The 25,308-nt window shown below is 46.6% G+C and overlaps 1 protein-coding gene across 1 annotated transcript in view; it reads right to left on the bottom strand.

Annotated features, from left to right (window-relative positions):
* Positions 1 to 25,308, bottom strand: part of PPP1R9B (protein phosphatase 1 regulatory subunit 9B) — a 78,922-nt gene that overhangs the window by 15,123 nt on the left and 38,491 nt on the right. Inside the window, exons 2-6 of the mRNA XM_056864758.1 lie at positions 15,181 to 15,313; positions 13,982 to 14,102; positions 10,337 to 10,441; positions 2,918 to 3,053; positions 435 to 587 (exon numbers count right to left, since the gene is read on the bottom strand). Coding sequence (XP_056720736.1) covers positions 435 to 587; positions 2,918 to 3,053; positions 10,337 to 10,441; positions 13,982 to 14,102; positions 15,181 to 15,313 — 648 coding nt within the window. The remainder of the gene's footprint in view (positions 1 to 434; positions 588 to 2,917; positions 3,054 to 10,336; positions 10,442 to 13,981; positions 14,103 to 15,180; positions 15,314 to 25,308) is intronic.

Genomic DNA, 25,308 nt, shown 5'->3' with positions numbered 1-25,308 from the left:
GAATGTATGTGTATTTGTTTGTTTGTTTTTTCCTGAAAATTTTAATAAAATATTTTTTTTAAAAAGAAAAGTGCCAATAGAAAGGATAAGGAAATTTAATAAGTATAGAAACTCTGCTCCAAGTTTTATACTGCGAATAGTATTTTATCTGTTTTTTATTTGTCTTGTTACCAGTTTTTTAAATGTAAAGTTTGAGATTTTGGATTTGTAGCATAGCAATGCAATATTATATTTACTGGTCTATGACTGCAATAAATTATATTAATTTTATTATCATTAACCCACGCACTTGAGTGTTTCTGCAGGCACCTTCACCATATGCCATGCTTCTGGTTTCTAGTCCTTGGTGGCTGCAAAGGGGAACATATTGGCTGTATCAATTTAGGAACAAGGTCTTGCTGGTGCTTCCATCTCCCAAGCAGCACTTGACTTACCTCCTTAAATTTATGCACAAGTTTTTCTGGGTCCATCTCAACGGGAGACAGCATGTCTTCGTTTTCGGCCAGCTCAAAGACCTCGATGGCCATCTCGCTGCTGGGGAACATGGGGCTCATCTCCTCGTCTTCGTCCGTCGCGTATTCACCCGTCTGCAAATTGCAAGGCACGGCAGCTCTATTATTTGGAACTGAAAGCTAGGGCCGCGGGATACTCGGTGCCGCACAGACAGAATGAGGCGTATAGCTCAAGAGGCGAGAGCTTGAGACACGGGGTGGGGGGAGGTATGAGTGAGCGACCCTTCCGTTTTTCTCAGTAAACAATATAAAGGGAGTGGGAGACAGATACACTCATTCCACATCCAGACCTTATGCGTTTTCGATGCTTCTCCGGCCATGAGAAAACAGGAAGTGCAGCTTAATCACGCTTCCTCTTGCCCTACATCACCGTCATGTCCGTAGGCACCACAGAAGCAGAAGGCTCTGCTCAGCTCAGGCCCAGTCTGCAGCCCTGACCAGAGGCCTAAGCTTAGAATAGAAGGACCTGTATAGTTTTATCATAGGATGTATATTTTATGCTGGCCTTTGGCTGTAATAAAGCTGATGGTGATGATGCTTAGAATAAAAGTGCTTGTCCAGCCTCTGCTTAAAGACTGCCAGTGAGGGGGAGCTCACCACCTCCCTAGGTAGCTGATTCCACTGTCGAACAACTCTTAGTCTAAAATATTTTTCCTAATATCCAGCCGGTACTTTTCCTCCCACAATTTAAACCCATTATTGTGAGTCCTATCCTCTGTTGCCAACAGGAACAGCTCCCTGCCCTCCTCTAAGTGACAGCCCTTCAAATGCTTAAAGAGAGCAATCATGTCCCCCCTTAACCTCCTCTTCTCCAGACTGAACATCCCCAACTCCCTCAGCCTTTGCTTGATCATTGCTCCTATGCCAGTGCTCTAGGGAGGCTGCTTGACCCAGCTTGATCCTGGAACATCAGGAGCTGAGCATAAGAACATAAGAGAAGCCATGCTGGGTCAGACCAAGGCCCATCAAGTCCAGCAGTCTGTTCACACAGTGGCCAACCAGGTGCCTCTAGGAAGCCCAACCAACAAGGCGACTGCAGCAGCACCATCCTGCCTATGTTCCATAGCATGAAACAGCACAATGGCTACAAATAACAGTGAACAGTGGCAAAGGACGTGGCTGCTCCAGAAAGACTCTTTATTCAGCTTGCAGGAACTGATGTAGGATATTGAGAAAATGACTTTTGCATTACGATACCAACTGGAGAAAATCCCAACTGAGCCAATGCAGCTAAGCCGGGTTGGTCAGAAACTAATGAAACTTTGTGGTATCTTCGGCATCTTACAGAAATGTCTGAAGTAGAGGAGACAGGGAAGCTACCAGATTCTTGGGTCAGGTTTGATGCATTTTTGTTCACCTGCATACTATTTTGTCATGATTCTAGATCTAGATCAAGGGAAGTAATTCTACCACTGTATTCTGCATTGGTCAGACCTCACTTGGAATACTGTGTCCAGTTTTGGGCTCCACAATTTAAGAAGGATGTTGACAAGTTGGAGCGTGTCCAGAGAAGGGCGACCAAAATGGTCAAGGGTCTGGAATCCATGCCCTATGAGGAGAAACTTAAGGAGCTGGGTTTGTTTAGTCTGGAGAAGAGAAGGTTAAGGGGTGACACGATAGCCATGTTTAAATATCTGAAGGGATGCCATGTTAAGGAGGGAACTAGCTTGTTCTCGGCTGCTTCAGAGACTAGGACACGGAGTAATGGATTTAAACTAAGAGAAAAGCGATTCCACCTAAACATTAGGAAGAACTTTCTGACGGTGAGGGCGGTTCGACGGTGGAATGCGCTACCTCGGGGTGTGTGTGTGTGGAGTCCCCGTCTTTGGAGGTCTTCAAGCAGAGGTTGGATGGCCATCTGTTGGGAGAACTTTGATTGTGGGATCCTGCATGGCAGGGGGTTGGACTGGATGGCCCTTGTGGTCTCTTCCAACCTTGTGTGATTTTTGTGATTCTGTAATCCGTAACTCCTTTGTGTACGTCATCTTAAAGGTGATATACCCAAAAAGGGGATCATAGACTAAATAGGTGCAGTTATCTTTTGTACTATCTGTGGTCCTTTAACAAACAGCGATGCAGAATCATAGAGTTGGAAGGGTCCTCACAGGCCATCTAGTCCAACCTCCTGCTCAGTGTAGGATCAGCCTAGAGCATCCCTGACAAGTGTCCGTCCAGCTGCTGATTGAAGACTGCCAGAGAGGGGGAGCTCACCACCTCCCTAGGCAGCCGATTCCACTGCTGAAGGCAAAAAGAGGGAATGGCTCGACCAGGAAAACAAGGAAGCATGGAAAGGGAGATGGAGGAGGACAGCTGGGAGAAGAGGGGGCAGACTAGGAACTGGATTAGCCTACCGACAAGGGACAGACTCCCGCTTGCCTTACCAACGAGAAATGCATCCTACTTACTTCTTCGTCCTCCTCGGTGTATTGAGTGTATCTCTGTTCCATCATTTCCCGCTGCCACCGTTCTTGTTCCAGGGTCTGCTGGATCAGCTGTGCCACCTCACTCTGTTCTCCTGGCTTCTCCCTGCCGATCAGGAATCTAGACACAACAAAAAGGAACAAAAGCAACAGTCAGAATCTTGAAGAGATGGAGTAACATGCCAGGAGCTCTATAAAGGAGGAATGTATATATTTTGTTTCTCCCTATTTCCCATTTATTTTAGTTTTTGAACATTTTATTCTTTCGTTTCCTTTATTATGTGTTTTAATGAACTGTACCAGTTATTTGCTTCTATTTGTTTCAATGGGAAATACATCATGGGGCTGTAACTCTCTCCCATTGCCATGCCAATGGGGTTCAATCCTTGGAGATCCATCAGTGGCTATCAGCTGGAAATAGAACCTCCAAATTTGGAGGCAGTATACCTCTGAATACAACCAGTGTGGGGGGAAAAGGGCAAAAACAAGGAGAGGATTTGGGCTCCGTGCCCTGCTTAAAGGCCTTACGGGAGCAACTGGATGATCTTTGTGTGAAACAGGATACTGAGTTCGATGGACCACTGATCACATCCAACACGGCTGCTCTTACATTCTTATCGAATTAGAAACCTCAGATCTTCCAACTGCCAATTTTCCAAAGCAGACAGGAAAACAGCATGCTTTTTTAAAAAACTGGAAACTGGAATTCTGGCTCAAAGAGTAGGCAGGGAGGGATAAATTATACATGGCAGAGTTTAGCTCCCTTTATCCAGGTACTCAATTTTTGTTTACAGACCTTCCTAATTTCCTTCTTGATCTCTAAGCCAGGCAGCCAGGTACAAGAATAACAGTGGCATCCTAAGCAGAGTCACACCCTTCTAAAGCTATCAACTTCAATGGATAAGAAAAGTTTAACTCTGCTTAGAATGGCACTGGAACATCCAGATTTGACTGTTTCTGAATATCAGCAAGCGGGGTTCATTTTCCAGTTCGGATTACTTATAGTGGTGTTAAAATTGTATACTGCTCCAATTAGTTAGCATGCAAATGCATAGCCATATTATTAACCCAGGCTTTAAGAGTACTGTGCTCCAAACAATTCAGATTTGCATCTAGTAGAGCTAGATTCTGACTGCTGAATACACGTGCATGTGTTTGCTTATTTTTAAATTTTAAAAAATGCTTTTATCAGCTGTGGAGAAGAGGCTGTATACTGGTTTATTTATTTCCATTGATATGCTGCCCTCCCACCGCAAAGCGGGGCTGAGAACTGAAGCCTCCCAATTTGACTTTCTTCTGCTGAGTGGAAGCCCGTCTTGGTCTTTCTGAGCTCCCACCAGGTGCTGAGCCATGTTTTCAAGCTGAAAAGGCAGGCTCAAATAAACAGGTCACGGCTGTCCCAGGAGCACAGAAACAAAAAGCCAAGCTCTGTTGTGCTTAGAATAAGAAGAAGAGGTTGGTTTTATATGCCGACTTTCTCTACCACTTAAGGAAGAATCAAACCGGATGACAATCACCTTCCTCTCCCCACACCAGATACCCTGTGAGATCGGTGAGGCTGAGAGAGCTCTAAGAGAACTGTGACTAGCCCAAGTTCACCCAGCTGGCTTCGTGTGTAGGAGTGGGGAATCAAACCCGGTTCTCTAGATCAGAGTCCATCGCTCCAAACCACTGTTCTTAACCACTACACCACTCTGGCTTTAATTCATATGGTTGATCTAGCCCCCTGGATCCCTGCCACAGTAACATTGAGACTAGACTACTGTAATGCACTGTACATTGGTCTCCCCTCAAAATCAATTCGGAAACTCCCAACTGCTGCAGAATGCCGTGGCTTGCATGTAATACACTCACATTACATATCAAAAATTATACAAATATACTCACAAGGACCTCTTCTATCTTGTATAATTTTTGATATGTAATGTGAGTGTATTGCATGCATAGTCCGGAATACATGTTTTGTATAATAATTAGGTAGGACTGAGGAAGAGTCTCTGTTGGAACTCGAAACGATCGTCTCCTCATTACAAATCCCTCTTCGCTTCTTGGACTTGTTGCAATTGAAGACTGGCTTTACTCTCATGAGATTTTCAACTATTTTATGAATTTTGTAATTATTGGAATACTATTCTCTTTGTATAGTCATTTTGTATTTCAATTGTATAAGCTATCACTATATAAATACTGTTTTCACTTTTGCATATAATGTTGCCTCTGTACTGAATTCCTTATCTCCTTGATATTAGTACAGTGGTGCCTTTTTCTCCCCCATTACCTGGAGGTTGGCAACCCTAGTTCTAGGCCTCACCCTGTACATTCCACAAGCCATTCTGTCCGCGGACATTTGGGCGCAGACGTGCGCATGTGTGTTTGTACTGGATCTACTTGGTCGCAAACCCGTCTTCAAGCAGCCCATTATTTTGAGTTTAAAAAAACCCCACAAGACGGATTCTGGGGGAGTGCCAAGCCTCTTGTTCCTAATGCTGCCAGGGAAAGGAGGGCCAAATGCCTCTGGTGAGATTTTTAAAAGGCCAAAGAGACAGCTGTATGGGAGAAAAGACAAAACGGAACCACAGCTGACAGGAAAAACCCTGCCAGTTCTGAGCCCCCCTCCATCCTTCGCCCAACCCCAGTCCAAAAATCTTCCATTTATTTCTTAGGAAGTGAAAGGGCGAGCGTGTTGAACACTTTCCCCACGATGCATTGGGGCACAGTAGTCACACTGCTTCTATAAAACGGGACCAAAACTGAGAATGCCATACTGAAAAGACAAAGGGCGAAAACGCATGGTCGCTTTATCCTCCTTTATTCCCTGTTTCAGCCAGGGTTCAGCCAGGATCGAACGCATGCGTTTCACTGAACGTGCATTCGATCCTGGCTGAATCCTGGCTGAAACAGGGAATAAAGGAGGCTAAAGCGACCGTGCGTTTTTGCCCAAGGTCAGGTTGCTAACAGGCCTGGAGAAACATCCCATTAAACCTCTTATGTTAAAGGGAGCGGGGTTTTTTTCCCTTCTCCAGAACTGTTGGGCAGCCCTGGTCGCCGCCTATTACGCAGGCAAACCAAATGCCTGCTCGCGAGGGTTGCCAACACTAGTCTGGGAAAATTCCTGGAGATTTTGGAGTGGTGCCTGGGAAGGGGAGGTGGCTATGCAGGGACGTGATGCCATGGAGTCCCCTGTCCCATATAGCTGTTTCCTACAGGGGAGCGGATGTCTGTAGTTTAGGGATCAGTTTTAATTTTGGGAGAAAGCCAGGCCTCACCTTGAGGTTGGCGACACGACTATTCACAGCTCACTCTACTCAAAGAGATACCTTAAAACACATACACACAGAGACAGGTCTGCACAGGCAGTGGAAATTTGTTGGCATTATTGGGTGTGTGTGTGTCTATTTATCCAGGACACTTTTATCCTGCTGTTCCTTTAAGGAGCACTGGGCAACATAGCTTAAGGCTGTATACATGGCTGTGCCTTCCTCATTTGATCCATATAACGACACTGTAAGGTAGGCTAGGCTGAGAGAGTGTGACTGACCCAAGGACATGCAGCAAACTTTTTTAAAAAATATGAACTTTTATGAAAGTGCCACACTTTATAAATCATTCATTCTCTTGCCAATGCACATCTGAATGACCCAGAGGAGAACTGGGTGAAAGTGTTGTGGTCAGATGAGACCAAAATCGAGCTCTTTGGCATCAACTCAACTCGCCGTGTTAGGAAGAGGAGGAATGCTGCCTATGACCCCAAGAACACCATCCCCACTGTCAAACATGGAGGGGGACATATTATGCTTTGGGGGTGTTTTTCTGCTAAGGGGACAGGACACCTTCACCGCATCGAAGGGACGATGGACGGGACCATGTATCGTCAAATCTTGGGTGAGCACCTCCTTCCCTCAGCCAGGGCATTGAAAAGGGGTCGAGGATGGGTATTCCAGCATGACAATGACCCAAAACACATGGCCAAGGCAACAAAGGAGTGGCTCAAGAAGAAGCACATTAAGGTCCTGGAGTGGCCTAGCCAGTCTCCAGACCTTAATCCCATCGAAAATCTGTGGAGGGAGCTGAAGGTTCGAGTAGCTACACATCAGCCTCGAAATCTTACTGACTTGGAGAGGATCTGCAAAGAGGAGTGGGACAAAATACCTCCTGAGATGTGTGCAAACCTGGTGGCCACCTACAAGAAACGTCTGACCTCTGTAATTGCCAACAAGGGTTTTGCCACCAAGTACTAAGTCATCTTTTGCAAAGGGATCAAATACTTATTTCACTCATTATAATGCACATCAATCTCTGACTTTTGTCTTCTGGGTTTGTGGGGGTTTTCCTGTTGTTATTCTGTCTCTCACAGCTACAATAAACCTACCATTAAAATTATGGATTGGTCATTTCTTCATCAGAGGGCAAACGGGCAAATTCAGCAGGGGATCAAATACTTTTTCCCCTCACTGTAGAGCTCACTTTTTTTGAAATTACATTTTAATAATTATCTTCTTTGAATTACAATACTATATATTCTCAATATATCTTCATATCTGATAATATATTTATTATAAAAATGTGTTACCTAAATCCTTCTTAATCTGTTTTGATTTAATTCTATTTTTAATTCCTAGCTATATAATTAAAGAAATTCCATTTTTCCTGAAATTGGTCAATTATGTATAAAATACGTTAGTTTTACCATAGTTGCATATTCTGTTAGCTTATTCATCCATTCAGTCAAATCTGGGTATATCTCTACCTTCCATTTTGTTGCATACTCTTGTAGGGTTGTCAGTTCCCTCTTCGCCACCAGTGAGAGGTTTTTGGGGTGGAGCCTGAGGAGGGCGGGGTTTGGGGAGGGGAGGGACTTCAATGCCATAGAGTCTAATTGCCAAAGCGGACATTTTCTCCAGGTGAACTCATCTCTGTCAGCTGGTGATCAGCTGTAATAGCAGGAGATCTCCAGCTAGTATCTGGAGGTTGGCAGCCCTATACTCTTGCCACTGTCACCATATACTTAAATAGTTTGCTATGTATCTGCAGGGGTGGGTATTGGTTGGCAAGGTATTTTGGGGATATTTCTTGGCAGTGTTTGGATATTGCTTCATAGCAGTGTTGGGCCTGAAACCGTAGTAAAACACTAAGTAAAACCAGCAGCTGGGATGGGAGGATAGAAAGGTCCTTTTTACTGAACTGCTCTTAAGTAATCCTGTCCTCTCCCCCACCCCCAGTTCTTTTGTCACTGTTGGGGTAGAATCTGAGGTCTTTAAAAAGAAAACAAGGTCCCTTTAGCTGTTGGCGAGGGTGGGAAAGAAGAAAACGGGCTATGCATTTGTGTGCTTGATTTCACCTCTTAATAAATGAGAATTTCCAAGAATAGATATTAGGGAAGCTCAATGAGCCTCACCGAGAAATGCTGCCCAACCAGCAGAATTTGAAGGCCCCTTTCCCCAAGGAGTGATTGGGGTGGGGGGGGTAGAGATCCGAACCAGGCAGTTAGAACTGGAAGAATCCGCAAAACGAAAAGGGCATATCTGGCCACAAAAATGCCAATATAAGAGACTCATGTTTTTCCCTGCAATCTGTCAGAAGCGAAGCAGCAGGTTTTATACCGCAATGCAAGGACCTGCTGTGGGCCAAATTACACGCTGGAATGCCATGATTAGAACTATTGAGATGCTATTTTTGCCCTATAAAATCAACTGCGGTGGTGGTCATCTGGATCTAGGCCACAGCACTGGGGGGGGGGACTCTTTCCCCCTTCCACCATTTCCCCCAACTGATCCCCCCCCACCATGGACAGCATTAAACATCAATGGGAGGGTATGTTGGGTTGCCAACCTCCCGGTACTAGCTGGAGATCTGCTATTACAACTGATCTCCAGCCGCTAGAGATCAGTTCCCCTGGAGAAAATGGCCACTTTGGCCATTGGACTCTATGGCATTGAAGTCCCTCCCCTCCCCAAACCCCGTCCTCCTCAGGCTCTGCCCCAAAAGCCTCCTGCATGTGGTGAAGAGGGACCTGGAAATCCTAGGGGTACGTGACTTTTCTCCCCGCTGGGTCTTAAAGAAGACAGGGGAGGGGGCTATTTCTGTTAGAAAAACAGCAAGGAAGGGAGGTGACCCTTTCTTCCCCCAGTGCTATGGTCCCAGTTCAGGACTTCGTCATGGCTGCTTTCTAAGGCCAAAGAATATATCAGAGGTTCCAGGTGTGGAACTCCAGTGTCATATATTGTTTATGAGAAGATGCTTCAACATTTCAGGTACAGTGTTGGGCTTCAACAGGGGAAATCTCCCATGCCTTTAAAGACTGTTATATAACATGCTTACATCCAACAGGTGCAGCCTACATCCATCCATCCACATCAACAGGAGAAAAACTGCTTATATCTGCTTATAACGTGGCTTTTGGAGGTACAGGTTTTTTTTATGTAACCTTATGAAGCTCTCTCCCTCCCTCCCCCCGCCCACAGTGCCTTTGAAATACTTCACTGAAAAGGAGTACTGAAATGACCTTATTCTGCTTTTAAAACTTTAGGTGACGTGTATCCACTCAACAGGAAGCCTTTCTCATGGCTACATCTTCTATTGAATTTCTGCCTCTCAAAGCACAGAAACCATGCCAAGAAAAAAAACAAAAATGCCATCCCAAAAAGCTGCAGCGGGGGGCGGAGGGGGTTGGCATGTTTTATTTGCTTTTTACAAGAATGCCTACGTATGGCCACTGCTTTCGCCTTGGTTGTGGCGCATGCTATCAACTGTGGCCAGGGACACTAGACGTTCTGCTCGAGAACCCTTAAGACAGTAGCCCCTAGAGTCTCCCGTAACTAATGAACTCATCAAGGCAACGGTCCCTGTATCTGCTTATCTCTAGATAACAGAATAAGCAAAACACGGCTGACAGCCATCTTCCTTCCGCAATGACCTTGGGGGAAACAAAATGACTCTTTGCACAGAACATCTTCACTTAGGTTTGTCAGCTGACAGCGTTTGGAGAGTGGGAGCATCTGAGGGGTGGAGACTGGGAAAACAATGAGGCAGCAACACCAGTGCTCTAGGAATCCTCCATATCTCTATTGTAAAAACCACAGAGATTGGGGAAATTCCTACAGCATTGCTGGCACTGTGATACCACTTCCAGGTACCCACCCGGAAATGGTACCACAGCCTCGCCCGCGCTGTCACCCCCTTCCCAATTTAGCTCCTCATGCTCCATTAATTGAGGGTGGGGGCCGCAGCATGGGGACAGGACGTCACTCGCTGAGATGGGCAACCTAATAACCTTATTTTCCCACCATGCAAGTGGACTCCCTATGAAGCAGTTCTTCCTACTTCTCTACAGCCGGTCTCCAGACAGACAGGCAGACTAGGTATTCTGATTCTATCACAATGTTGGGGTGCACACCGTTCCCCTACCGGACTCTACCCTTGGTGTTCCTCAGCACCGAGGCCGCAAAGCTTTGGGTCACGCCCACCAAACTGGTGCCATCCACCTCGACGATAAGGTCATTCACTTGGATCCTGGAAAACGAAAGAGAGGAGGAAGTTAAGAATCATAGAATAGAATCATAGAATTTGAAGGGTCCACAAGGGTCATCCAGTCCAACCCCCAGAGTTGGAGGAAGAAGATAGTTGGATTTCCCCTTTGACGTAAGCTATAAAGTCAAGCTTGTATACTATAAAGACAAAGCAGGGGACATTTTGCATGCTATAATGACTGGATAACACTCCTATACTATGGATATTTTAGGCATATTCCCAGTTCACATGGAAAGTAGTGGCCACACTCCCACTTATGGAGAAAGGAAAGACACTGGACATATACAGTGACTTTTTTAAATTTCCCCTTTCTACAGCAGTTTCAAACATACAATAAGTCAGATCCCTGCAGCTTTCCCACTTACGTAAAAGGGAGGAGGGGTACCTTTTGACTCCTGAAAAGGCTATGCTGAGATGAGTGGGACCCACCTGGACAAAAAACAAGGTGGGACTGGAGCTGAAAGGAGACGGTAGGGTTGCCAGCTCCAGGTTGGGAAATACCTGAAAATGGGGTGGTGGTGGAACCTGAGGAGGGTGGGGTTTGGGAAGGGGACGGACTTCAATAAGGTATAAGGCCACAGAGTCCACCTTCCACAGTGCCCCTCCACAACCCCACCCTCTCCAGGCTCCACTCCCCCCAAATCGCCAGGTATTTCCCAACCCAGAGCTGGCAACCCTACTAAAATGCCACTGGGGTGTTCTTGGGTGTGCTGTGAGGGAGAGCCCTCAGTTAAAAGAGTTCTGTGGAGGAGGCCGCAGGCCACAGTTACGATGACTTCCTTTCTAAGACAATGTTTTTCCCTCAAGATAAAAAGGGAAAACAATAATAAAATCCTCTATTATGAAAACAAAGCTAGTGATTAAATATAGCTTATCAAAAAAATGAGAATATCCAACAGAAATATTTTATTTACTTATCTAAAACTTAAATAAAGATAAATGATGAACTATTCAGGAATTTATCAAAACCAGAAAACAGTAAACAATTCGTTTAAATGTTATGAAAATGATGCTGGTGTTTATATAAAGTTTGTTAAAAAAAATGATGACTTTGTAAACTATATTAGGGAGTAATGTATTTTCTTTTTGTTAATGCCTTCCCTTACCCTTTTTCTCTTCCTGTATATCCATAAAATTTCAAAAATCAATTAAAAAATATTTATAAAAAAGATAAAAAGGGGAAAAAGAGAGCAGGTGGGGGGGGGGAAGGTGGCTCCTCTAGGGTGGTTTGACCAACAGTAAAGACGCCTCGGTGTAGAAGAGACCCTGTCCCACCAGAGGCAACTAGGTGGCAGGTTTATGTGATCCCACTGAGTTTTCCTCTCATAAAGGCCCGTTTTATATTTCTCTGGTGCCCCTGATGCTGGGCAGGGAGCCATGATGGTTGCCATGGTAGCAAGCAGCAGCCCTGCTGGCATTTCGTACCAGGGTTGCTTCTTCCCCCACCTTCCTTTTTGGAAATCTCAACTCCAAGAAAACGCACAAAGAACATTGAAGCGCTCCGTTCCAGTCCCCCCCCCCCAGCAAAGAGCCCAGCAAAGAGACGGAGTTGGCTAGTTTGTTTAAATGCAAGGCCAGCACCATCTGAAAGATGGGCAACGGTACATTAGATTTGTTAATATCATGTGAGTGTAAAGTGCCGTTAAGTGGCAGCCGACTTATGGCGACCCCTTTTTGGGGTTTTCATGGCAAGAGACTACCAGAGGTGGTTTGCCAGTGCCTTCCTCTGCACAGCAACCCTGGTCTTCCTTGGTGGTCTCCCATCCAAATACTAACCAGGGCTGACCCTGCTTAGCTTCTGAGATCTGACGAGATCAGGCTAGCCTGGGCCATCCAGGTCAGGGCTGTTAATATCATGTCTGTGGATTATTTATCCTAATTTACACTATACCGTATCATATAGTCTCATGTTGGGTGAAAGTACATTAAAATTATTAGAGAATTAAGAGCCAAAGTGAGACTCAGATCTGGGGAACCAGTTCAAACTGCTGCTCTGCTAAGGAGGCTCACCGGCAGAAAAAAAAATGGAGTGGGTAGAAATGATACCCACGAAGCAGCTCTGGACTCCCCTTATCTCTCTGCCTAGTGGCTAATTTCCCCCGCTAATCCTCCTTCTCAATTCCTGGAGAAAATTAGCTAGTTCTCCTATCAGAGGAGAAGATGACGATCCAGGCAACCTCAGTTTGCCTCGGGGCCATTCAGGGAGGGAAGAGAGGTTTAACCCTTCAACTTCCATTCAGTTTTGCAATTTGAAACCAGCTCCCCTGCTCCGCTCTGTTCACATTTTAAAGGAAAAGATGCACTTTTTTTTAAAGGGTACGTATTCTTGAAAGCTTTGTCCATCTGTTTGAACTCTCAATTTGTGGATTTAATCCCCACTAGTTTTTTCAGCCTGTTTTTGGGAAGAACATACCACAACTCCCCACATTCCCGATGTGATAAATGCAACACATAGCCAGAATCTAATAGAAGAAGGTGTTGGTTTTTATAACCCACTTTTCTCTACCTTTAAAGAGTCTCAAAGTGGCTTACAATCACCTTCCCCTCCCCACAACAGACACCTTGTGACATATGTGGGGCTCAGAGAGTTCTGAGAGAACTGTGACTAGCCCAAGGCCACCCAGCCGGCTTCATGTGTGGGAGTGGGGAAACCAACCTGGTTCACCAGATTAGAGTTCGCCACTCATGTGGAGAAGTGGGGAATCAAACCTGGTTCTCCGGATTAGCGTCTTAACCATGCTAAAACCATTGCTTACTTCCTTGTTGCCAGCCGTGTTCTTCATAGTGCAGAGAACGGATCACTTTCGACACCAGGGGTGGCCAACCTTTTTTTTTAATGAGAGCTACTTCTGAGTAATGAAAAATATCCGAAATCACCTCTCCTCCTTCCCCCAGCATGTTACCAAATTTTTGTTCTGTCCTGGAAACAATGGTGGATTAGGAAAATATAGTTTGGCCATTGTGCTGTTGATTTGGTTACTGGATTAGGAAGAGCATCAGAAATTGCTATCAGGTATGGAGAATGGAGGAAAACCCTATGAAATAAAAGCTTCCTTAAAAAAAAAAGCCTAGAGATCTTTTGTTGGGCCTTCTGGGGAAGCGTAAGTTACTCTGCATCAACCGGCAAGCTACTGGTAGCTAGGGTTGCCAACCTCCAGGTACTAGCTAGAGATCTCCTGCTATTACAACTGATCTCCAGCCAATAGAGATCAGTTCACCTGGAGAAAATGGCCGCTTTGGCAATTGGACTCTATAGCACTGAAGTCCCTCCCCTCACCAAACCCTGCCCTCGTCAGGCTACGTCCCAAAAATCTTCCGTCAGTGGCGAAGAGGGACCTGGCAAGCCTGCTGGTAGGTCACGAGCTATCTGTTGGAGACCTCCAGTCTACAGAAAGCTAAACGTATTCTTGCATACTTCAACTAGAAGGGCTTTCCCTGTCTCTGGGAGTCTTTTCTGGGAAAGTTAGGCATAATTAATAACAAAAATTGTTCTGATGACGTTTTGACGTTAACAGGGCTGACCTGCCGTCTCGGTGAGCTGCTCCTCCTTCCGTCACCGTCTTGACAAAGATGCCAAGTTTTTCGAGGCCCATGTCAGCCCCAGCCCCCATCCCGATGATGCTGATCCCGAGTCCTTCAGAATCTGCGCACAAGAAGGGGAAGGGCAGAGCTTGTTAAAATGCATGGCATCCAGTCTGAAGCTGTTTGGAGGATACCAGGGTCTGAGCATGGATTTTTGCCTTTGGAATCTGGTGCCAAGTGTCAGGAAATCCATCACTGGATTTGAAGGAATCCCTGGCGGTTCTCCGAAGGGAAGGTACATCTCCAGCTTCCAGTCCCAGGGGACAAAAAGAGAACACGTAGCCAGGTGGGTGAGAAGAGGAACACTTATACTCAGGGGCAGGGGGGAAACAGATGGCAGGAAAATGATTGGTGCATGATTGTGTGGGAATTTAATGTGCAACTGGGAAGGACCGCCTATCTGAAAAAGAGAAGTGAATGAAAGAGTGTTTTGGATAGGCAGGAGTTGGAAGAAGAGGAAATGAGAATTCAGAAGAGTTGATACTGATTGTAGTGAACAAATAGAAGGAGGAGGAGGAGGAGGATTTGGTTTTTATATGCCAACTTTCTCAACCACTTAAGGAAGAATCAAGAATCGGCCTACTATCACCTTCCCTTCCTCTCCCCACAACAGACACCCTGTGAGGTAGGTGAGGCTGAGAGAGCTCTAAGAGAGCTGTGACTAGTCCAAGGTCACCCGGCTGGCTTTGTGTGTAGGAGTGGGGAGACAAATATAGTTCACCAGATTAGCCTCATGGGGAGGAGTGGGGAATCAAACCCGGTTCTCCAGATCAGAGTCCACTGCTCCAAACCACTGCTCTTAACCACTATACCACGCTGGCTCTCAGTTGTGTGAACTATTCAGTTTGACAAATGGCTATATGTCCATATTGCTCAAACACAGTTCATGCATGCATGCTATTACTATACACTTGATTACTACAGGTAAACCCCAAGCAATAAGTTATGGTGGGTGGTCCATAACCCATTGCCTGTCCCCCCCCCCCAAATAACAACGTGAAATACAGCTATGGGGAGTATTGACAGTCTGCCAGTTTGGAAAAACAACACAGTGGAGTGTTGAACCCTTTCCCATTTCCTGCAAGCCAAATCTTGCACCACGTGCTGTATATTCCACAGGGGAAAGACACACAGGTTACCTTTCTCAAGCTCCACAGGAAAGAGATCTAGCCTCTCCACTCGCTTTTCAAGTTCATACTCTGCCGAGGCCGCCATCGGATCGACATCTTCATTCCGCCGGTCATATTCCTCATTGGAATAAGTGCTGAAAACCTGGAAAGAGAGAGGAGAGGAGTAAAATCTGGTCACGGTTTGGAGCACGTAGCTAACACTCAGGTTAGATTACCATAATGCATTTTACCTGATGCTGCCTTGCCAATTTCGTATGAAGCATCAAGATCCCGACTAGCGTGAAGGATGGAGAAGACATTTTTGCTAGTTTAAACAAATAACATTGACTGCCACTGCCGGACACAATTCATCAGCGGCACAACATCTAGGAGGAATTTGTTTCCCTTCCTGTTGTACGTATATAAAACTTGGATGCAGCCAGAGTCCCTTCCAGAAAGGGAAGGGAATCTTGGGATAACCAGTTTTGACATGGCAACTGATGGAACAAAGGCATCGTGGGGAGATCCGGCAAAGCGACTGAATGCAACGTGAACGGCTCTTGTCACTGCCATAGATGTGGAGGCAAGATCACCACATATGAGATCTTGGACGCAATCCAGGCCGCATATATTTCCCAGCATGCGGCAAGTCCCAAGCTCACCACGTATGCACGATGTGTTAGAATATTCAGATTATCTGTTGTCTCGCTATGAGACACAGCATGAGGACTCCGTGCCAGTTACCACAGCAACCTGGCCATACGAATCCATCCTGCGTGTTATAATCAGAGTTTCTCCCCATAGCGGCCTCCCCACAACCCTTTCTAAGCCCTTGATCCCTTCTCCACACCTCTGTCTTTTTCTGTAAATCTGATAAGCACAGCTGTACAGCGCCTTACTGGCAACCAACTCCTCGAAGCAGAAGTAACAAGAAAAAACCAACAGAAATCCTAGACAGAAAAAGTCGTTCAAGAAGAAGGGTTAAAGGGTTGGAGGGTACTGAAATGATGGGAGAGAGGGGAGGTGTGGGGAAATAACTATGAATTTTTAATTTCCTTATTAATGTAAAGAATTTATAGATCTATCCTTTTTTTGGGAATTATTATGTAACCTATTAGCATTTTTAATTTTTTTTAAATTTTAATTGATAATATCGGTGATTAGATTATATAAGACAATGGGTATATAATGGACATTAGGAATAAATAGGAAAATTATAAATAATTATATACTAGTCTAGTAAGAATAGATAATATTTACTATAAAGGAAGGACTAGATTATGAATAGGTTAGAGGAAGCTGGGGGGGGGGGAAGTCCAAACTATTAGATGTATTTAACATTGAAGGTATACATTAAGCTATATATCGCTACTTACTAACATATGGAATGATAAGCTTTATGAAATACTGAAGAAGATTCATTGTTATTATGGAAAAAATAATAAAAAGTAATTAAAAAAAAAAAGAAGTAGCCGAAGTCGATTGTTGTCTATCTGATAGGATTGCAGTAATCTGAAGCGCCCTTATCAGGATGTGGCAAGATGGCTGCCACTCCGGCCAACTTCCCCTCAGACTTTGGCCCGATTGAGTTAAAAGCCCGTGTGTGTGTTTGTGTTGGGGGTGGGTTACTCGGTTCAAAAGGCACCAGGTCTCCCCTGAAGCAGCAGCCATTGGTTTTGACCAAGCCACCTTTGAATGGCCAGGTCTCTGGTTACCGGAAAGCCTTCGCGTAGTCATGAATAAGGGAGAAGGTGTCTCCTCTTTGCTTGCTGACATGCCTGTAATTACCACACCGAACTAATGGCTTCGCCCCCCTCAGCGCTTCCTCCGTGTCTGTTCCCACGCGTACTGCCAGCTTCGCTGACTGCCGGCAGCTCGGGACGCAGAGAGGTGGAAGTCTCCACGTGATGGTGAGGAGAACATTTCCAAAGAAATACAAGATGGGTCCCTGTGGCCAAGGTTGGGCGCTTCGTTGTACAGCCAGAAGCCAGAGGCAAAAGAATGCCCCATCTGTGTCATATTTTCTGGGTAAAATATGTCACCCATGTGGATGTTGGAACGTAAGGACGTAAGAAAGGCCACGCTGGATCAGACCAAGGTCCATCAAGTCCAGCCGTCTGTCCATACAGAAGCCAACCAGGTGCCTCTAGGTTTGCTGTGGGGGAATTAGGTGAGTTCTCCATGGGCTCGTGGGGCTTCATGTGACTTGTGGGGCTCAAGTACGACACATGAGCACATGCGAAAACCCCTTTGTCCATGTGGACCTGTCTGTAGAGTCCAAGTTCCTCAACAGGGTCATGAAAGCTGCCGCATACATTTTTATCCCACCTTTCTGCCAAGGTTTTGCCTTCGTCGTTTTATCCTCACCAATAGCCTCATGAGATAAATTTTAAAAACGGTTAATTTACTTCGTTTATTTTTAACGGGACCGCTTAAAGGATATTCTTAGATTTAATCCCTTTGATAACTTTGAATTATGAATTTATTAATATTAAGATATTGAATGAATAATTTGATGAGATAAGTCAGGATAACTATAAAGAGTTAACTGGATAGCAAAAGTATATAAAAATCAACTTAGATTTTTATATACTTTGTTAGCAAAAGAGTTGTTAGCAAAAGTATATAAAAATCAGCTTAGGATGGAAGAGGGTGAGGGGGGAGTCGCTTTATATTTTAATTACCATAATCATTTACATTTTATTACTATGTTTGATCTTAAATAACTGATGTTTATATATATATGTTAATGAAATTAAGAAAAAAAATAAAAAAAATATTTTAAAAAATTTAGTTCGTTTATACCCTGCCTTTCCCCCCCAATGGGGACACAAAGCGGCTTACGTCACTCTCCTCCTCCTGCATTTTACCCTCGCAACAACCCTATGAGGTGGGTTAGGCTGAGCGTGTGTGACTGGCCGTGGTCTCCCAGCAAGTTCTTATGGCAGGGCGGGGATTCGAGCTTGAGTCTCCCAGATCCTAGTTAACCACTATACCATACTGGCTGTGTGTGAGAGAGAGAGACAGACTGTCCCAAGTTAATTTATTAAGCTTCTTGGCAGAGTGGGGATTTGAACCTGGGTTTCCCCGATTCTAGTCTAACACTCTTCCCACGTGGTGTAGTGGTTAAGAGCAGTGGTTTGGAGCGATGGACTCTGGTGCTTTGGAGAGCAGGGTTTGATTCCCCACTCCTGCACATGAACAGCGGACTCTAATCTGGTGAATCGGGTTGGTTTCCACGCTCCTACGCATGAAGCCAGCTGGGTGGCCTTGGGCTAGTCACACTCTCTCAGCCCCACCTTCAGTGAGAGCCAGTGTGGTGTTGTGGTTTAAGAGCGGTGGTTTGGAGAGGGACTCTAATCTGGAGAACTGGGTTTGATTCCCCCACTCCTCCACATGAGCAGCGGAGGCTGATCTGGTGAACTGGGTTTGTTTCCCCACTCCTACACATGAAGCCAGCTGGGTGACCTTGGGCTAGTCACACTCTCTCAGCCCCACCTACCTCACAGGGTGTCTGTTGTGGGGAGGGGAAGGGGAGGTGATTGTAAGCCGGTTTGATTCTTCCTTAAGTGGTAGAGAAAGTCGGCATATAAAAACCAGCTCTTCTTCACAAAGGCTCACACTCTTGTCTTCTGAACCTCTCCTTTTCTTCATGCATCCATCAACTCTGCATCTTTCTTTGCAGGCACAGGTGGCTGCCGGGGCCCCATTTTGGTTACCATCTATCCTGAGCCAGCGTGTTACAGTGGGTAGAGTGTTGCACTAGCAGCTGGGAGTCCCAGGTTCGAATCCACCCTTCTACGGAAGCTTGCCGGGTGTCCTTGGGTCAGTCCCACACTCTCAGCTTAACCTACCCCCCACAGCTAGGGTTGCCAGCTGTGGGCTGGGAAAAAGCTTGAGATTTTGGAAGTGGAGCCTGAGGAGGGCGGAGTTTGCCGAGGGGAGGGACTTCAGTGGGGTATAATGCCATACAGTCCACCTTCCAGAGTGGTGTTTTTCTCCAGGTGAACTGATCCCTGTCGCATGGAGATCAGTTGTAATCCCAGGAGATATCCAGCCACCACCTGGAGGTTGGCAACCCTAGTCACAGCATGGTTGCTGTGAGGACAAAGGGGAGCCAGTAAGCTGTTCTGGGTCTCCACTGGGGAGAAAAGTGGGGTATAAATATCTTAAATTGTGGAACTCCCTGCCCTAGGATGTGGTGATGGCTGCCAACTTGGAAGGCTTTAAGAGGGGACATGTTCATGGAGGGGAGGACTATTCATGGCTCCTAGTCAAAATGGATACTAGTCATGATGCATACCTATTCTCTCCAGGATCAGAGGAGCATGCCCATTATATTAGGTGCTGTGGAACACAGGCAGGATGGTGCTGCTAGATGTCATCTTGTTTGTGGGCTTCCTAGAGGCACCTGGTTGGCCACTGTGCGAACAGACTGCTGGACTTGATGGGCCTTGGTTTGATCCAGCAGGGCTTCTCTTATGTTCATATCTATTCAAAATGAATGCTAGTTATGATGCATACCTGTTCTCTCCAGGATCAGAGGAGCATGCCTATTATATTAGGTGCTGTGGAACACATGCAGGATGGTGCTGCTGCAATCGTCTTGTTGGTGGGCTTCCTAGAGAGGCACCTGGTTGGCCACTGTGTGAGCAGACTGCTGGACTTGATGGGCCTCGGTCTGATCCAGCAGGGCCTTTCTTACGTTCTTATCTAAATAAACACCTTCTGCAAATATACACATTTCCCTTTAAAAAGCAAATGATCTCCGCCAGAGTTTCCTTCTGGATTCCACTTCCTTCGTCTCTTAGACCGGACCCCACCCCCACCCCTGGCACCTCTTTGTTTGACTCCATCCTTTCTCTCTCCCTTTCAGTCCCCGTTCTCTGGATCCCAGAAAGCTTCCCTCTCTTGCCCCTGATTCCTGCCCCCCTTCCAAGTCCTGATTTACCAGCCACCCCCACGTGTACCCGTCCCCTGTTGGGAGAATCACTCCCACCCGGCTCCAGCATCCTGCCTTCTCCCCCCCCCCCTGCTCTGTGCAGCATCCATAGAAGCAGGCGCTAAGCTCTTACGCCCCCACCCTCCGTCTCTCACGCTCACTCTATCCTGTAATCGAACCACTCAGCCTGTCGCAGCCGGAGAAACAAAGCACGAAAATGCTGCGCCCCCCCCTCCGAAACTCCTGACGACTCTAATTAAGCTGCCAGGGTGGCCACCCGCCTGCCTTGGCGCCACCTGGGAAGCCTGGCAAAGGAACAGGGGTACAGGTCCCCCCACATGCTCGCTTCAAACGGAGCCACTGGAAATGCTGAAGGCACAAAATGGGGAAGCGCGTCCCCGCGCACCCGCTTTCTTTATGGATCTTGTGTGTGGGAAGAAATGGAAGTTTGAGATCATGATGCTTTTTCCTCCACCACTGATTCGAGTCTCAGCACCAAAGCCCGGATATGTCCTTGGGGCCTGGAAACAATCCCCCCAAAATAATTATACACCGCCTTGACACGATCACGCAGCTAGAATAAAAGAAAGCAGCATTTGGTAGATAAATATGTGTAATTTCTTTCCCCCTCCCCGCACACACAAAGATTTCCTACTTTTCCTAAGTAGACTGTGGCGTACTGAAAAAAGTCTTTCTAAAATGTCCATTCCCTTTTATTATAAGAACACATCCCTCCTGATTGGTGAGCTGTGGTCAGAAAGGGAATTTCTCCGTGGCCAGATTAGCTAATGATTCCCCTCCCCCCAGGATTTCCCTCCCTTCCGGTTCTTCTCTTTTTCGGTAAGAGCGTGACTGGGCTCACTCATTTGAGCCACCTCTTTGCTCTGTAGGTACCTCTGTGTAAACACTCCTTCTTCCCTCCCGTTCTTGGCTCAGGGCACAAACTGTGTGGATTGATCCTGCCGAGAGATCATCTGCATAATGTACGTGAATGCTCCAGCCTTGGAGTGGATGGGGCTGAGCTACATGACGTTGGGGTTACATTTCCAGCCCCATGATTCTATGGACCATCGTCAGCCTCTGAGGAAGTCTGTCTCTCTGAGATAAAAAAAGGCATCAAGAAACACTGATCTGCTCTGCCTGTCTCTGTCTGCTTCTCGGCATGTAAGTTATGCAGCAGTGCTTGTGAACAGAGACAGCAAGGGAAACACTCTGGAAGAAGAAGAAGAAGAAGAAGAAGAAGAAGAAGAAGAAGAAGAAGAAGAAGAAGAAGAAGAAGAAGAAGCAGCAGCAGCAGAAGAAGAAGAAGAAGAAGAAGAAGAAGAAGAAGAAGAAGAAGAAGAAGAAGAAGAAGAAGAAGAAGAAGAAGAAGAGCTGGCTTTTATATACCAATTTTCTCTATCTTTTAAGGAGAATCAAACCGGTGTACAATCTCCTTCCCTTACTCTCCCCATAACAGACACCTTGTGAAATAGGTAAGGCTGAGAGAGGTCAGAGAGAATTGTGACTAGCCCAAGGTTACCCAGCAGGCTTCATGTGTAGGAGTGGTGAAACCAACCCGATTCACCAGATTAGAGTCCACAGTTCATGTGGAGAAGTGGGGAATCAAACTCGGTTCTCCAGATTGGAGTCCATCGCTCTTAACCACTACTCCACCCTGGCTTTCAAGAGCTCTACCACTTAGGGTTGGCCTCTTCCATTCTGAGGAAGAGGCTAGGTATTCCACATAAACCTTCAGTGGGCTTGGTTCTCGTGAGCGTATCAGAGTACAATGACCTGCCTGTGTTGTTGTGTGTCGGTTCCAATCCTGGGGGAGCTAGTCGGGGGATCTGCTCAGGAAGTAACATCAAAGTTGAGTCCTGGGGGACTTGCACTAGCTGTTTGCCCGGAATCTGCCAGGACTTACCGGATTCAGCTTTTGGCATGGTGCTGCAGACGCTGCTTCTGGAGCAGATCCTGCTCGCTGCCAGCAGACGCACATGGCTGGCTTACAGCAGGATGAAGTAGCTGTGACCCAACACTGTGTATCAAGGCTTTTCTTGCAGCCGACATTGGCTGGATGTATTTGGCAGACATTCCATCCCACAGGATAGAATCATAGAATCATACACCGGGAAGGGGCCACACAGGCCATCTAGTCCAACCTCCTGCTCAATGCAGGATCAGTCTAGAGCTGGGGTGTCAGACTCATTTGTTACGAGGGCCGGATATGACATAAATGCCACTTGGTCGGGCCGGGCCATGCCTCGCCAGCCCAGATCGAGAGTGGAAGAGCCTCAGTTGGCTCGCGGGCCGGTTAAGAGCTCTCAAGGAGCTGGATCCAGCCTGCGGGCCTTATGTTTGACACCTCTGGTCTAGAGCAGGGGTGGGGAACGTCATGCCCGGGGGCCGTTTAAGGCCCGCAAAATCATTTGGTCTGGCCCTTCGTGGGTCCTGGCAGATCTCTAGCTCATAAGGATCTAAGACTGGTGATCCGCACCCTCCCGCGGACAGGAATAACCTCTATTCAAGGCAGATGTGTGTTTGTTTTGCCGAGAAAAGGAACCTTTCCCCCCCTTGCAGAAGAGTCGTTAGCTATGGAGCTGCTAGGACCGCCCAAGAAAACCTTTTTAACCCTTTCCCACCCGGGCCATGGAGAAGCATATTGGTCGGCTAATTTTTAAGTTGATAGTTTTGTATGATGATGTTATAAATATCCAAATGGCCCTTGGTGGAAAAAAGGTGCCCCACCCCTGGTCTAGAGCATCCTTGACAAGTGCTTGTCCGGCCTCTGCTTAAAGACTTCCAGTGAGGGGGAGCTCACCACCTCCCTAGGTAGCTGATTCCACTATCGAACAACTCTTATTCTAAAAATTTTTTCCTAATACCCAGCTGGTACCTCTCCGCCCGCAACCCATTATTGCGAGTCCTATCCTCTGCTGCCAACAGGAACAGCTCCCTGCCCTCCTCTAAGTGGCAGCCCTTCAAATGCTTCAAGAGAGCAATCATGTCCCCCCTCAACCTCCTCTTCTCCAGACTAAACATTCCCAACTCTCTCAGCCTTTCCTCGTAGGGCTGGGTCTCCTGGCCCCGATCATCCTCGTCACTCTCCTCTGCACCCGCTCCATTCTGTCCGCATCCTTTTTTGAAGTGAGGCCTCCAGAACTGCACACAATACTCCAAGTGTGGTCTGACCAATGCTGCATGAAGCTGTGGAAGCTGGGTCTGGCAAAGGGACCTGTCCGCTGAATCTCTGGTGAATTTGAGGCCATGCTTATCCTTGGGCTGGACAAATCCCAGGCGCCGGGCCACACTGGCACCTAAAGAACTCATAGCAGCGCCTAGTGTTTTCAACAAATGCAAACACTTTGTGTGTTTAAGCTCAGTAACACAGTACCGATCCTCGTGATGCGGAGGCAGCTGCTGCCAAAGCAACACTGTTAAAAATCTGCACAGCCAATCAAATCTCCAATAGTCAATCAGAAGCCTTGCTGGGCAAGAGCCCTACCTGACCCCACCCAGTTCCTAAAAACACTTGGCGGGTGCCAGAAAAGGTATTGGTGTGTGTGTGTGTGGGGGGTTAGTAATAATTTAACATTCCTATGGCATTCATGCATCTTAAGAACCGTTAGCCGGGTCCCTGAAGAAGTATCTCTGTCCCAAGAACGGCTTTATCGAGATCCTCGCAGCTCCTTGTGCGTAGTTTTTAGTCAATTCCTCGGACTTATTTGAGTTTTTGTTTTTTATAGTTCTGCAGTTTTTTCTAAACAAGTGTTTGAGATCTGAATTAGAAGTTAACTTTTTTTTTTGTAATGGTGACCAACAGCCCCACTCCCCTATGACAGAACTTTGTTGTTTGCATTAACACATTTACCCCAAAAAAATCCGTGCTGAAACGATAGGATTAGGTTTTGCAAGCTTTAGGAAATGGGGTCATGGAAACATGACATCCGTCAGTGGAAAATGGAGTCTGGCTTCTAAATTTTGGGGCTGGCTCTTAGATTGGAAAAAGTTTCCTGGGCAAGGCTGGACGGAGCAGCCCAACGACATTCTCTACATTCGGTTAACTCACTACTGGGTACGTTTAGCAGCTGATGCTTGCAGTCTACTCACAGGAGCTGTGCAATTAAACTTGCGCAATGCCACGCACTTCTGTGAGCAGGGAGGACTTCCTCGCTTGGCGCAATTGCTTAACTTCCTCCCTCTTACGTTACAAAGCTCAAACAGGCAGATCCCTGGCGTGAGCTGTTAACGGCACATGGTGGTGGTGGAAAGTGCTGTTAAGTTGCAGTTGACTTATGGTGACTCTAGGGTTGCCAACCTCCAGGTACTAGCTGGAGATCTCCTGCTATTACAACTGATCTCCAGCCAATAGAGATCAATTCAGCTGGAGAAACTGGCCACTTTGGCAATTGAACTCTGTGGCATTGAAGTCCTTCTCCCCATCCCCGCCCTCCTCAGGCTCCGCCCCCAAAAGCTCCTGCCACTGGCAAAGACGAACCTGGCAACCTTAGGTGACCCCGTAGGATTTTCAAGGCAAGAGACTTCAGAGTTGGTTTACCACTGCCTGCTTCTGCGTAGTGACTCTGGACTTTCTTAGTGGTCTCCCCATCCAAATACCAGGGCTGACCCCCCCTCCTTAGTTTCCGAGATCTGACAAGATTGGGCTAGCCTGGGCCAGCCCCATAAAAGCAGCTGTTAAATTATGGAGGTAAACCACCAGCATTTCAGAGGTAGACTATCAGCATTGACAGCCGGCGTGGTGTAGTGGTTAAGAACGGTGGACTCTTAATCTGGAGAACCGGGTTTGATTCCCCACTCTTCCACATGAGTGGAGGACTTCAATCTGGTCAACCAGGTTGGTTTCCCCACTCCAACACATGAAACCAGCTGTGTGACCTTGGGTCAGTCTAGGATTGCCAGGTCCCTCTTCGCCATTGGCAGGAGGTTTTTGGGGCGGAGCCTGAGAAGGGTGGGGCTTGGGGAGGGGAGGGACTTCAATGCCATAGAGTCCAATTGACAAAGCAGCCATTTTCTCCAGCTGAACTGATCTCTATCGGCTGGAATTCAGTTGTAATAGCAGGAGATCTCCAGCTAGTACCTGAAGGTTGGCAACCCTAGGTCAGTCACAGTTCTCTCTGAACTCACTCAGCCCCCACCTATCTCACAAGGTGTCTGTCATGGGGAAAGGAAGGGGAGGAGACTGCAAATTGGTTTATTTCTCCTTAGAAGGTAGA

The sequence above is a fragment of the Euleptes europaea genome, chromosome 18 (genome assembly GCF_029931775.1).
Source record: "Euleptes europaea isolate rEulEur1 chromosome 18, rEulEur1.hap1, whole genome shotgun sequence".
In the NCBI taxonomy this organism is placed as follows: domain Eukaryota; kingdom Metazoa; phylum Chordata; class Lepidosauria; order Squamata; family Sphaerodactylidae; genus Euleptes; species Euleptes europaea.
This window is presented reverse-complemented; position numbering and strand designations above follow the sequence as displayed.